Source organism: Struthio camelus, chromosome 2, assembly GCF_040807025.1.
Source record: "Struthio camelus isolate bStrCam1 chromosome 2, bStrCam1.hap1, whole genome shotgun sequence".
Classification (NCBI taxonomy): domain Eukaryota; kingdom Metazoa; phylum Chordata; class Aves; order Struthioniformes; family Struthionidae; genus Struthio; species Struthio camelus.
Window position 1 is genome coordinate 50643828 of NC_090943.1, and position 14305 is coordinate 50658132.

Below are 14305 nucleotides of genomic sequence, written 5' to 3' on the forward strand. Positions count from 1 at the left end.
GTTGTAATTGGATGAGGCTTGGAGAAGGAAAACTCTGAAGCATTCCCTTACTTTTTGCTGTTGTTGCCTTCATCACGAAGACCAGCAGCAGCAGACCTTCCAGAGCTGTTAAAATTAAAAATACTGCTTCTCGCCCTGGCCTTAGAACTAACTGAGAGATCAATTTTTAAATTTATCCTGGTGTGGAAAGCCTCAGGGCGTCTCAAGCTAGTCCCTAGAAAATTATTCACAGAAATCACTTACAACTTTGTAAGGAAACTCCTACGATTCTTACAGTAGAATTAATCTTATACCCGCTCTTAAAAAAAAGCGGCATTCTGAAGATTACATTAAAACAACAAACAGACCAGAGAGGCTGGAAATATAACCCCTGCAGGTTTCAACCTCTGTTCTCATTTTGTCCTGATTCTCACCCAGCACAAAAACACATGCAACTGATAAAACGCATTGACACAAAACACCAGGCATATCCATAAACCCTGACTGCTTCTGCTGTCTACCAGCTGCAGACTTGCACCTTTCCAGCAGGAATATCTACTGAGGATGCTTGGACCATGCCAAAACTCCTTCACCTCAGACCCCAAAGCAACTCTGCCCTCAAACCTGTCTTTTCCTGCCCCAGCCAGGAGAGGAACAAGTAGTGTCATCCTACTATGAAAGCTGCCCTGCCCTGATGTTTTCGCACGCAGAGCAACCACTTCTTGTGGCAAAGCGTGGAGATTGCTCACCAGCAAGCTGAGAGACTGAAGACAAAAAGTAAATAAGACCAAGGCAGCAACTGAGACGGGAGCTGAAAGCATCCATGGATGCTTTCCTCGTCTCCAAACTGTCTGTAATGCCAGGCACGTCCAGATCTTTACTGAGATGACTTTTTTCACAGATACTTTGTTTATTACACAGACTCGTGCATGCTAATTTTATTAAAAGGATGCTGCAGTATGATTACTAGCTAATCCTCAACACTGCCCACTTTGAAGATCTGCACATTTCTCACACATGCAGATCAGCTTAGTGGTTTTATATTCAGAGTTTGCTCGAGCCAATTACAAGAAATAAATCCTGCCTCCACTAGTGTAGCTGCTATTTTTTGCAGTTGAAGATAACGGCACACATACCTGTGCTTACCAGGTTGCTGGAGGGAAGTTCCCTTGACAAGGCCGTCTGTCCTTCTGTCTGCAATTAAGCTGCACTTGCACAATAAGGGAACTTTCTGCTTGCAGTGTAATTTAGCAGTACCAATAAAGACCGCGGCCTTGCTGTTCTGTGGGTTATATACCAACACGGGGCATGTTCATGCAACACAACTAGCCCAGATATACTGAAAGCTGCACAGCTGTAAGTAGCTGCGCTTTATAATCACAGCAGCAAGGCTAATTAGCCAACCAAAGGGGCTATGCTAGCAGTTACACTGCTTCCTACTTTAGCTACCTTGTTTAATAAATGACATTTGATACCTCCAAACACCAGTACCCTGTGAAATGTAAGAAAATCCCTCAGAGTAGCAAAACACAGTAGCAGTAACACGAGCAAAAATCGTGTTATTTCAAACTCTACCACTGGCACACCAGCCTGTTACTCTTACATAAACATCAACGTTATCTGAGTTTTAGAGAAAAAAAAAAAGGGACAGGTAGACATGTCAGAGGTTGAATTCTGTAATTTGGTGAACGTGCCGGATTCCCACTTCTTTGCAATATGGGGTCAAAATCTAGTCCTTCTCTGAGATTTTCTGCTTTAGTTTAATGCCTAACCCTCCTTCACATCACCTTGCAATCAGTTCTTTCTCTCTGACTTCCTTCCTTGCGTACTAATTTCCTTCATAGTCATCTCTGACACTTCCCTTGCACTTTTTTGGCCTTTAGATTTCCTCCGAGGACCAAGTGGCTCAAGTACAAGAACCTTATGCTCTGAAGTGCAGCAGTGGCACAGCTAAAAAGATCTATTTCTCAGACAACCTGCAGCAGTCGGATACATGCCCAGCTGAGTCCTAGAGAAAAATGCTAAAACAATACAGCAGGTTAGATAGATATCTATCATTTATAAGGTCTCCTTAATAGTGAAATAATAAATACTAACATCTGGAAATAGCTGCGTTTTTTTTGTGTTCTGAGGACATATCATAAACTAAATGAGCTCTGATTATTTCTCAGGTAAATGAGAGTACTAGTGATTTCATAGGAACCTAAAAGGTTAATATGTAACAAACTATTTGATAACTAAAAATGTTTGTCCAACAAACTGAAAAAAAAAGACAAGAAGCAAATAGATACCTTGAGCTTGCAGGAGGTATCTAAACGTGTATGTTTTAGAGGGTTCTTCTTTAACTTACTTCCATGGCCTTCATTTAAGGCAGATATTTTTACTGAAATGGCAGAAACAGCCCAGAGTTTCTTTTTTTCCTCTTGCCCTCTACGAAAAGCTACCCTGTTTGTATGTCTGCTCTGAAAAAAACAAGAAGATAAATGAAATATTTACGCCAAAGTAATCATTCTAAATCTGTTGTTTTGACCTCTATGCCAAATTTTCTTCATTGCATACCAGTGGCTCAGATAAAACAGTAAATTCTTTTTCCGGACAACTCAAGCCTGTACTGTATGCATAGCTCTGCTCAACAAATTGCTCTCGTCTATCATTCATCTCTGAATATATGTATATTAGAAAACAGAGGATGTAGGAAATTCAGCGCCGTGAGGTATCAATTCCCACCCCCACCCCGTTAGGCCCTCTCAGCTTTCTGTATCTGGGAAACCAAAACAGCATTTGGATGCAAATTCAAGTACAAACACAATTAGGAATCCTTAGGAAAATGAAAATGGCAAGAGAGCAGATATAAATATCTGGATGACAATATGCTTTACCTTAATAGGTAATTTTGTATATTTTATTTATTGGAGTGCAGATATTCAGTGTTTGTTCCACCAGCACAGAAATTTTGGGATTGAAATCACGAGCAACCTTGACTTCTCAAAGACAGTTTGTACTGGATGGTGTCCAAGATGAACTCCTCTTGACCTTAAAAACACAGCCTAACTACTCACTTTTCAGAAAGAAACCATGCTGCTCAAGACATGCTTTGCAGCTAGCCAGACGATACTGTCCAGGCAAATATTTATTTTTCCGGCAGTTAAAATAGTCTCCTCATATTTACCCCAGCAGTATCATCGTACAGATCACTGACAGCCTGCGAAAAGGCACATGCTCCCCGTGCTAATGACAGACCTGCGTGCGCTCCATCTGCATTGCAGCTGATGTCCTGAAAGGCAGAGAAATAACCTAAATATGTAAAGCAGGGAGGGGAGATTCTTCTTAGGTACATTCCCTCCATTACCTCAGGGCAGAACAGTTCGTACCATCCTAGACATCAATTAAGCAGCTGAAATCCTGTTTAATCAGAAAGTCAACTCAGCTATGCCTTTACAAACACAGCAAGCCAAGCCCCAAAGCACACTGCTGGAAGGGAAAAACGCAAACTCACGCCCCACAACTCCTAAGCACCTTCCAATGCAGTTTTCCTTCAAATATGAGGAAGTCCTGCAACATCAGCACACACCTTCCTCCGGATCCACCTGAACCGTCCTTGCAGCCCCAGCCATGTGCATCTGTGGGAGCAGCGGGATGGGCATCCCCGGTCCCCGTCCCCAGCAGCCTCCGTCACTGTACTGCAGCTCCTGGCTGGCTGGTGCACAATCTGGTGTTCTTTCATCACCCAACAAATCAGAACTATTCCTGATCTTACTGTGAAACATGGACACAGGCAACAACAGGACTGCTTCTGCTTAGGTCATACTCTACAGAGTTGAGACATGGTTTGGTCCAAGCACCTACCTGGAGCAAGGAGGTAAGAAGCGCTCCCGTGTTCCTTCGTACGGTCAGGCCACTACACAAGTAAGAAGGGCTTGAGCTTTCTTAATTAGCCTCCTGTTAACTAGCCTGTATATAAGAAGCCAAATTATGCTCTCATTTGTACTCCTGTAAGCGCAAGCGAAGCTTGTGGCTTGCCCGCCAGGTTCACAGAGGGTTATCTGACGGCAGCGCGTTTTAAATCAGCCTCTCTGGAGCTCCTCGCTGGGAGCTTGGCCTTGAAACGTTACTGCGAGAAGAAATGGGCCAACAGCAAGCTTCTAAAATAGGCTGAAACACAGCAATGACATTTACTGTTAGCAACGTAAAGTCTTTTTCTCAGTTCTAATATAATTAGGAAGGATTCACAAGAGATGCTAACAAGCTAGTCTAAACATCAAACCAACAAGTAAACAATAATACTAATACTGTTGGACTGCTGTGACGGCTAGGGCCGGAAAGAGAATGGAACAGTGCTCCCAGAAACGTGCAACATCTGAAGTACATTTCCTTTTCTCTTTTACCAGCAAATCGCCTGGGAGCGGAGAGGGAAGGGGAGAAGTCATTTCCTTGATCTACATAGTATGGCCCTTTTTGTTATTGTTCGCTTGCCAATGATTGGACTGAAAAGGAAAGAAGCAAACACATCCTTGAAGGTATAATATGCTTATTACAAGCAATCAGAAGAGATGCTCGGGGGGGGGGGGGGGGAGGAAAAACAATACCCGATATCCCCAACAAGGCTCTCCTGAAACCCACTCCAATGTGGTCACCGGAAGGAAAAAGAGCCCGATTCCCCCTGAGCCCTGGGAAATGCAGGATGTGCGCAGCAGCTTGCCAGCAGCACCTTGCCTCCTGCCCTCGCCTGCTGCAGAGCCCAGTCAAGTGGGGAGACTGTTGCTTCGCTGCCAGCATACGTTGCCCAAGAAGTGGGTTGGCTTAACGCTTCAAATCTGCTAACTGGCTCCCCTCCGTTTGCTCTGAAAGATGTCAGCATTTAATTTCTTCCAGCAGAGCCCCTGACATCACTATTTTTCTCTATTTCAACAGGGCCCATCTTCCAACAGCCTGTACCTTCAGGGACGGCGATGAACTGGGACCCACCTCTGGGTAAAAGGATAAAATCGTCCCTCTTCCACAGAGGGGAGGTCACCAAATCTCACTCCTGGCAGCAGGACCTGCGTACACACAAGCATGACTGAACAGCCACAATCCCTTCCTGGTGCAGGACGTGTCCTGGTGCTGTTCGAGGGAGGCACAACCCCAGCAAGGGTCGGGCCAGCCCATGCACACCACTCACGATCGTGCATCAGCCACGTAAACCGCCGCCCCAGCGCGGCTGGCAGAATTGGCCACACCAAGGGTTAGGCAAAGTGTCTCACTGCAAACGCGTGGATTTTTAGAAATCTGCTTCTCCCTGGTTTTCTGACAGTAGTCGTGGTTTTTTTAACCACAACTTTCGAGGGAGTGGAGAAAAAGCACGATTTTTGTCCGTCCCCTGAAGCAGACAACTTGCCTATATACATTTTATGTTCAACACATGTAAAACGGGAGACTTAGACTGATGGCTTTCATTCCCCTTTTCCTCTCTCATATTGAAATACAGTATTTTCTATCATTACTCCCTTTTTTTCACCAGTAGCTTTCCATTTCAAATCCTTTGCCCCAGCACATTTCCAGAGAGTCTTCATTTACTAACTGGGTAACAGGGAAAAAAATCAGCTTCACCTTGCTAAACTAAGCTTTTTTCCCTTTTTCCAGTCTCGTCTAAAACATAAACTTTCTTGTCTTGCATTGGAAAACTTTGGAAAGGGTTGCCTTTTAGAATAAGCAGCTGCTAGCTGTTCTTTCAGTCCCCACCAATCCACTTCATTAGAAAAGGGATTAAGCTGTCTTTTAACCAAACACATACAAACATTAATGGAAGTAAATACTTACACCTCTCTAGTGCTGGTCTCCAAATAGAGAAGGTAAAATCAGTTCTAAAATGAGGATCTAGAGCATTTATTTCTAAAGCACCAGTTGCACAGCAGAAATTTAAAACAGCTTGAACTTGCCGTTGAATTATTTGTAACAGGAGATTGGTGTGGAAGGGCAATTTGGAGGCTGCCTGAACACAAAGGGTATAAAAAGTTCCTGAAGCAAAGCCCTGGGTGGAGCTGCAAATTCTCTCCACAGGAGAAGATCTCAAATTAATTTAGGAGGGACAAAAGAGCAAGCTGCTGACTTCTGAGCCTCTAGGAAACTGCCGTCATCTGCAAATACCCCTTTTCTTTCAGTTTTCCTGTCTTCAGTCGGATGACAGGGAAGTGCTCTACTGAAAACATAGGTGAGGGAAGGCAGGCAGCGTTAGACAGCTGGGAAACAAGCAGAGTTCAAGGTTCCGCTATCATCAAATAGCGCACACACCTTTCTATATTTGTTCCCACTTTACAGCTCCAAATAAAACACGTTCCCTTGCAGTCTTGATGAGTTTACAATTCTAAATACAACACAGGAAAAAAAAACAAACCCCAAAGTTCATCTTGGAAAACCAAAGTGATATATACAAAAACACCAGATGGATTACTATTATTTTTACTGCTGCCACATATATAGCTACATTTCTAAAAATAAGCTGCTAGCTCCAGGGTTAACACAACAGAATACAAAAAACACCGTGTTGCAAATACAGCCAGGACGTGGTCTCAAGAGACCTGGGTGCTCACCCTAGCTCCATCACAGACTTTCCTTGAAAAGCCACTTGGGAGAATTCGTACACTGGAGCACACTATAATTTTCAGCAAGCTTCAGACTGTGTCTTGGGTATGAAAAACAGCATGGAGCTTCACCAGGCTCTTTTAACTATTCAGTAGGCTTTGTAGGCAGATTTTGCAGCACCTGCCATCCCTGCTTCTATTCTGATACCACTAGCACAATAACAAGCTGAAAATAAGCAGGCAGAGACATGCTGTTGGTCTCCCCGTGGCTCAGTTTCTCGGTCTGCGCAGCTTACAAAACAAAAAGCAAGATGTGTAACCTGGCTCATTCACGCTTTGCCAGAAAGTGCCTCAGAAGGGCAAGGCTATTACAGTTCGTAAAAATCACGTACGTAGTAAAAATGCAGTGACAAAAAACTGTACTGCTACGGGGGCAGCAAGGTGAGAAGGGTGGGTAGCACATGAGCAATGTCTATAAATAAAACTATTGTCATTCTCCCCTTTTACCATGCTCTCATTTTTGGCACCCGGCGAGGCAGTCAGTCATTTCAGCGACCAACACGTTTTTCCAGGCAATTTCTCTAGAGGCAGTGTTACAGAGATACAGTTCAGACCCTCCCATCTGTAGCACATGCTACACACATGTCCTACACACAGCAGGACCAAGCATGATATTCACGTTGGAGACATGGAGCAGGACCAACTTCACCTATGCCAACTACAAAATAGGCATTTCATCTCAGCTGTCTGTCCAGACTCCCTTTGGAGAGAAGGGGCCACATCCTAAAACCGACGTCTAAGGCAGGCAGATGAACTACTCTCTGGACGGGGCTCTCAGGCCAGAGACAGCATGCTAGACTAGGCAGCAACTTTTCAGGTGGCTTAAACTAGCTGAGCTGGCTTCCACTGCACAGTGACTTAGCTGAAACAGGAAAAATGAAAGAGAGGAAGATTGTCTCCTCTTACAAAAAGATGCATCTTACTTTCACAGAGCTTCTGCCACACGCATCTGGCAAGCCCATACAGACAAGCAAGGTGTTCAAAGCAGTGTCTCTCTTTTGGATTGACAGACTGCAAGGGCTTTAAAGTCTGACTTGCCAAATAACAAAAACTAAAACCTAAATGCCAATTACAGCATATTTACTGACACTTAAAAAAAAATAATCTCATAAATAAGGAAATGTGGCTACACTGAGACACAAAGGAATTAAAATAACTGTCCCTCACATCAGAAAGCTGAAGGCAGGCATAATCCAAAATTTCTTTTCTAAATGCCTTGCAAGAATCTATTCAAAAACAAACAGTGAACACCACCACAAAGACATACACCTGAAACAAAGTCCATCTGGTAGATAACTGAATAACTGCAATTTTTTTTTTTTTTTAACCAGAAAAATGTTGATCTGGAAGAATTTGTCACAGAGCTCTACTCAAACGTGGCAGCAGAGGCAAGCCAGGCAACAGGGAGTACTTACTGCAGGCTCCACAGGTGAAACAGCCATCGTGGTAGAGATTTCCCATGGCCTGACAAGCCTGGTTGGCTCCATACACACCTTTGTTGCACTTCACACAGGTTCCTAGAAGAGAAAAGAGACAGCAAAGGTCAGCAGTGGGATTTAATAACACAGCTGGTTCACACAGGAGAAAGAGGCGAGCTGGCTGCGTGGGTAATCACACCTGCAATTCACACTGAATTTAGGACCGGACAACCCAATGTAACCACAAGATGTAGGTGACATCAGCGTTACTTACCCTGAGAACTGCTGTTAACAGGGGCCACTGGTTACACACAGCAAAAGCATTTTTTGCAAATTAAGTGATGAGAACAACGAGCTCAGAGCCCTATTTGCCTACACTTACATCCCCTTCTTTCTCCTGGCCATTTTCAAAACTTTCATACACATTCAGAAAAAACTTAAAGACCCTTCCAAAAGTCTGGGTGGTAGTAAATGGTGTTCAGGGCTGTTCACTGACAAACAGTTTCTCCTACTTAATGCATAATATAAGCTTGCCGGTTGCAACCGACACGAGAAAGATACAATTCTTAGACCCTTTAAATCATATTTCAGACTCCCGACCCTTCTGCTGAACGCCCCAAATCTCTAAAGATTTCTTACTAAACTAGAATGGGATTGATTATCTGAAAATCTACCTCTCTTCTCTCCCCTAACCATGTCAGAAAAGAGAGCTCCAACACAGATGCTACCTACAGAATAGCGTATCGTGCTCCAGATGTTCTCCTAGCTCCTTGCAGGATAACAGAAGAAACAAATCAGTTTTAAAGAGCATGTATTTGCTGGCAGCAGCAGTGCAAGCTATCTTGGGCCTGGTTCTCAGAGAGCCCATGGGATGAAAGAGGGCCAGGGCAGGCCCACACAGATCAACTTTTGGAGCCCCAACCCCACCTGCAGCTTCTCTCTGATGGAAGCGATTGTAAGCACAGCTCAGAACTGCGGCAGCCACCCAACACTCCTATTACCCCACCAGGGAAACACAACATGGGGATGGGATTCTCTTATTTGGGAGTGGCAGAGAAACATTTGCCAAATGCAGTTACTAGGGTGGGGACAGGGGTGAAATACGCCATAAATAAATAAATAAATTTAAACCACGGTGAAATAAGCCATGCCCTTTCCAAGGCGCCTGTGACCTCCTCTTCTCCAGGAGAGAGCTCAGGCAGCAGATGGCTGAAGCACAGCACCGCTACACTGCCTCTCTGGATACACTGCAACCCTGCTAAAAAAACAAAAAAACTTCTGAAGAAGGCTTCTGTACAAAGAGCGCCATGACTGCTGTGTGCAGACAACGATCATGTCACAGCCCCATACTAAGGCAACTGCTTGTAGGAAGCCCCGTCTCTTGGCACAGCCAAGCCCCCTTCCTGCAGCACCCCACCCCAGACATGGGGATCACACCCATAACCCACGCCAGCAGCATGGACGGGGGGCACTAGGCTCATAGGACACAGCGCCTTTAAGCCTGATTTGTACCTCATCAAGTAGCCCCTGGGACTACCCAGGTATAGAGCTGCCAATTAGACACAACAGGGCAGCTGCATGGCAGGGGCAGAGGGAAAGGAGGAGCAAAGCTGCAGCAGTGATGGTTAACTGAGACCCTCTAAAAGCTTAAAGCAAAAAAGATCTGCAGAACAGTTCAGTTCAGGGCCATGCTCAGACTGGTGGTCAGATCTGGCCTCATCTCTCAAGAGATAGCTGGCACTGTTTAACAGGTAACAAGACAAAACCCACAATGGATTTACTATGCCATCCTTCTGTGCTTACAGAATAAGGCCAGCTGGAGCCATGCTTAACGATTAGAGACCACACTTGGTTTACGCAAACGTATTTCACTTCCAAGAAAACCTCTTTGGATAACAAAGTAAGAAATGACAGTAGAAATTCACTTCCTTGAAGGCACCTAGGAGCAAGACTTGCCCCTCCCACTCTTCAGGGAAGAGCACAGCAGCTGAAGACGCTGGCAGCTCTGCACCCAAATGGGACCATCCCCTGGAGAGGCACTGCTATGTCCTCTGCTCTAGTCGCACCAGTGACGTGGCGGGCGAGCTGCAGAGGTGAGCCCCGGTCACCCACCGTCAGGGAGGAGAAAATCACTGCTATCTAGTACTTCAGCGGCTTCAGAGCCGGCACCCTCCTTGCTGTGCTCAGACCACGCCGAGGAGAGGCGGAGAGGGCTGCCAAAAACCACCACCAGTGGCTGGGCAGAGGAAGTCCCTGTCTAAAATGACAGATCAAGCTAGTTTGTTTACCTTAGGCATTACCATGCAATTGTGATAGACCAGTTTTAAAGCAGAATCACCCTTTAACTATCTCTAAATTAGCAACTGACAGTTGCTTTAATCCATGTTTACTTCAGCTGTCTCTATTTTACCCGAGATGGGCGGCGTGAAGGGCAGATAAAAAGATTGTCTTCTCTCGCTGCTCCACAGCAAACTTTCGGCTATAACTTCACCTCCTGGTCTCTCCTTCCACCGCTGTTCAGTCTGACTTACTGCGACTGCTCGGAGCAGGGATTGTCAGTCACGTTGCACTGGCCCAAGACAAGGGAGAGCCTGATCTGACTGGAAATCCTTAGTCATGCTGTGGTTAACAAAACTGCACTTCTTTCAGGGTACCGCAAGCTCCAGAGTAATCAGAAAGGTCTCGTCCACATTAGGAAAAAAAACAATGTACTTAAGACAGCCCTGAAAAGTCACTTCCAATTCTGGCAGAACCACGCGGGCAATCGAAGTTTGAGAACAATTTCCTCCTGCTGCTGCTGATACCTATGACAGTCAGCTTTCACATTACAGTGCTAAAAACGCTCAAGACCCATTTATGGTGGTACATAGATGGCTGCTGAAAAGCAGACACTTAATTTTCCCAGCGCAGACTTGGCTTGCTTTGGTGCAGCTGTATATGTGCATTCAACCAGAACGCTGAAAACTGTCACTAACGCGGCTCCAAGCCCCCCTGCACTCAGAGCTAGAGCCCAAACTGACAAAAACCTAAGGGAAGGCTGAAAAGAATAAGCAGTCGTCTATTTTGTCCAAAACTGACCTGAACTGACATGCGAGCTTGGCTGCAGGCCCACCCCAACAAGCAGATTGGCACAAAGTTTAAAAAAATAGCTGGTTCTTCTCAGACCAAGCAGATTTAACTCAGTTACTTATTGAAACAAAGATCTGAAGAAAGCAAACGTGTTCACGAATTAAAGATAAGTTATGCAGGCATTTCAAAAAAAAAAAAAGGTGCAGATAAGAAAATTTGACTTTTCAGATGCCTATGTTCTCTCACAAACGTGTACATTCTGCTCCAACCCAATATATTGTGCAATCATCTGACATAAACACTAAAGGCTGGCTCATAAAATTGCCTATCGACTGCAACAACGCACAGTGGAAAGTTCTGAGAGCAGAAAAACTGCAGATTTTCCTGCTTAAAATCTTCTTTCCATGGCATTCCCAAGGTTTTCCACAGAAACTATGTATTTACTGTACTGAAAGTGCCTACGTTTTTCCCTTCTTCATGCCAACGAGCGGCTGCTCCAGAAAATCACCAGCGCGTTCCAATTTCCTCCTTTGCAGAAAGCACCCGGCAGAGCGACGACACTGAATATGTATGAGTAGTAACATGAATTAAGAGGCAGAAGGCACAACCAGGGAAGCCTGCGTGCCTTTCTCCTTCCTGTCACTGGCAGGTCTCCGCGAAAGGGGCACTAACCCAGCAGAATGCTGCCACACAACGTACCCCAGCAGCAGGATCGTTTTCCCGCAGAAGCCTGGCTCTAGCCCAGAACAAGAGCAAGAGAAGAGAAGAGAAGGCACCTTCCTCTGCCCTCCATCTCAGAAAAATGCAAATGCCAGATGACCCATCTCGGGAGGAATATTAAAACGCCACTGTGATTTGAGCAGAGCGTTGGACACCGTGCTGCAAACGGGAAGAGCTCGGCAGCTGACGACAGCCGCTCCCGTGTGCCGGCGTAGGCACACCGGGCCAGCGCCACAGCCGGCACAACCCCAGCCAGAGCACAAACACCGGTGCCCTACGGCTACAAACACGTTGACAGGCATCAAAAGCCACTTTAAAAACATCATAATGCTAACGCCATGGAGGGCAGAAATTGCCCTGTGTTTCCATCAAGGGGCTATTCCTACCGGATGTTGCAGGAGCTACCCTAAAAAGGCTCCCTGGGCTCTCAGAGCCATAATCATCCTTGCCTCCACCTCCAGACCCCACTACCGCCCCATCATTCTTTCTCCTTTCCTTTATCTCACAGTACACGTCCTATTTCATCTCCTGCTTAACCCTTTCTTTCTTTAAATATTTCAGCCCCTAAAATAGGAAAAACAGAAAAAAATCATAAAATGAAAGGGCTTTTAAAATAAATTGATGTTGTCCATAAAGACGTACTACCTTAAATTACTTCCCTATGTACTAACCAATCACACTATAAATATTTATAAGTGTCTTATGGTAAGTTTATAAAGGACAGGTTGACAAATGACAAATGGCGTTAGGGCAAGTCTGTGTACGGTTTATTATATTTTTTTGTTACATCTGCTAAATCTTACGTAAAAGCCAATTAAACCTTGGTAGTAATTGGCATTATTCTAGAAAGTCTTTGCTTCTTCCAATTTTAATACTCCACAGTATTCTTAGCAACATATTTCCGCCTTCCCCTCCGACTTTCAGCCCACCGCAGCCTGAAAGCGGAAAAAAGGTGATTTTTATTGATTTTTTCCTTTCCGCTTTTTTGCAGCTTGCTCCCTGTTGCCACAATGATCCTGTTCTTTTCAGTTCAGGCTACGCACAGAAAAATACCTGTTGCAGATGCCAGCCAGTTGCTGAGCGCAGCAACACGAGTGCTACGCCAGCCTGATCAAAGGCAGACCAGTAAAAGCAACATCCAACCCCAATCCATTTCAAAACTGTATTTATGCCCTGCTCCATGTCAACTCTAACTACTATTTTCTGAAACAGTGCTGAGCATGCTTTCTACTAGCCAGTGCTTAGAGTTAAACATCAATACAGATGTACATGCCACTGATGCTAGTCAGCAGCTCCGGGTAATTTTCTTGGCATAGCGCAACTTTATTAAAAACTTCTATCCTCTGCTTGCAGCACATGAATTCTGAATGTGCACGCCTTAACTAGCTGCCCGATTCCTGCAGCTGGTTGCTTTATCGCACAAAATGGGCGCTTATGCAAGTGCCAATTTGAGCTGATATTCCCTGTAAAAATAAGGCCTTTAACCTCACATACTGTGTTAAAACATGGGGAAAAAGGTAAAGTTTCTCTTTCATCAACATTACGACAAGCCTGAAAAACTGCACATGCGCAGCACCGGTAAATTCACACTTGAGCGCACGGGCAGAATGGTAGCCAGATTTGGAAAGGGGAAGGGATGTAAACTGCTGATTTCAGTTCAATTTCTGCTGGTAGGGCAGCTTGGCCCTGGACAACAAAGAAATCTCTGTTCATTTAGCATCATGTGGCATCATGTGGAAAGCAACTGCCCAAGTTACATCTGAGCTTCTGAACAATAGGACCTTTGGGGCACAGCTGGGACTGAAAATATGCCTTGTAAGCTGTGTCCCAACTCTTTATCATACTGGATTTCATCACTATAAATCACAAGAAACACGGCCACCGGAAATAGCCTTAGCTCACAAGATCAAACAGGTCAGAAGCTGTCTTCGAGTGCTGTCAGAAATGGAATCTAATCCGTCCTTCAGTCTGAAATGTCAGTCCCACCCTCAGAATTCGGCAGCCGGATTTCTATTTACCACAGATTCAAAGGCTCAAAAGACATTTTTTCCTCTAAGTGTTATATTTGACATTCACTGGAAGGAGCTTATTTACGTATTGTACCCCACTTGCTAGGAATTCAATGCAAAGAATGCCGAACAACAGCATTTTCTACATATGATTTCTTTCTACACACCAAACATCATCTGTCTACAAAGCAAGAACAACACAGTTTCTTCATTCCCCTCTTCTTCACAGAGTCCAGAACGGTCAAGCTTTTCTACATGTGTTCCTGGCTGGGTTTCCTAAGGACACCACTTAAGCTCAGAGGACCAAACGTGATGGTATGAATACTTCAGTGTCAATGACAGGCCACGTTTCCTTGTTACCTCAATCCAGTCCTCGGTAAGAGGAATGCACTGGCAGGTCGAAGGGTAGATTCTAGTGGTATGTATTCGCACACACAGCTAATCCAGAAATGGCCCTCAGAAGAATAAATCTATCCTACTCCTTTTACTT

The 14305-nt window shown here is 44.8% G+C and overlaps 1 protein-coding gene across 2 annotated transcripts in view; it reads right to left on the reverse strand.

The window, feature by feature from the left end:
* LIMD1 (LIM domain containing 1) overlaps window positions 1–14305 on the reverse strand; it is a 41550-nt gene that overhangs the window by 20181 nt on the left and 7064 nt on the right. For both annotated transcript variants that reach the window (XM_009687956.2, XM_068935655.1), the window contains exon 2: window positions 8015–8116. In XM_009687956.2, coding sequence (XP_009686251.2) covers window positions 8015–8116 — 102 coding nt within the window. The remainder of the gene's footprint in view (window positions 1–8014; window positions 8117–14305) is intronic.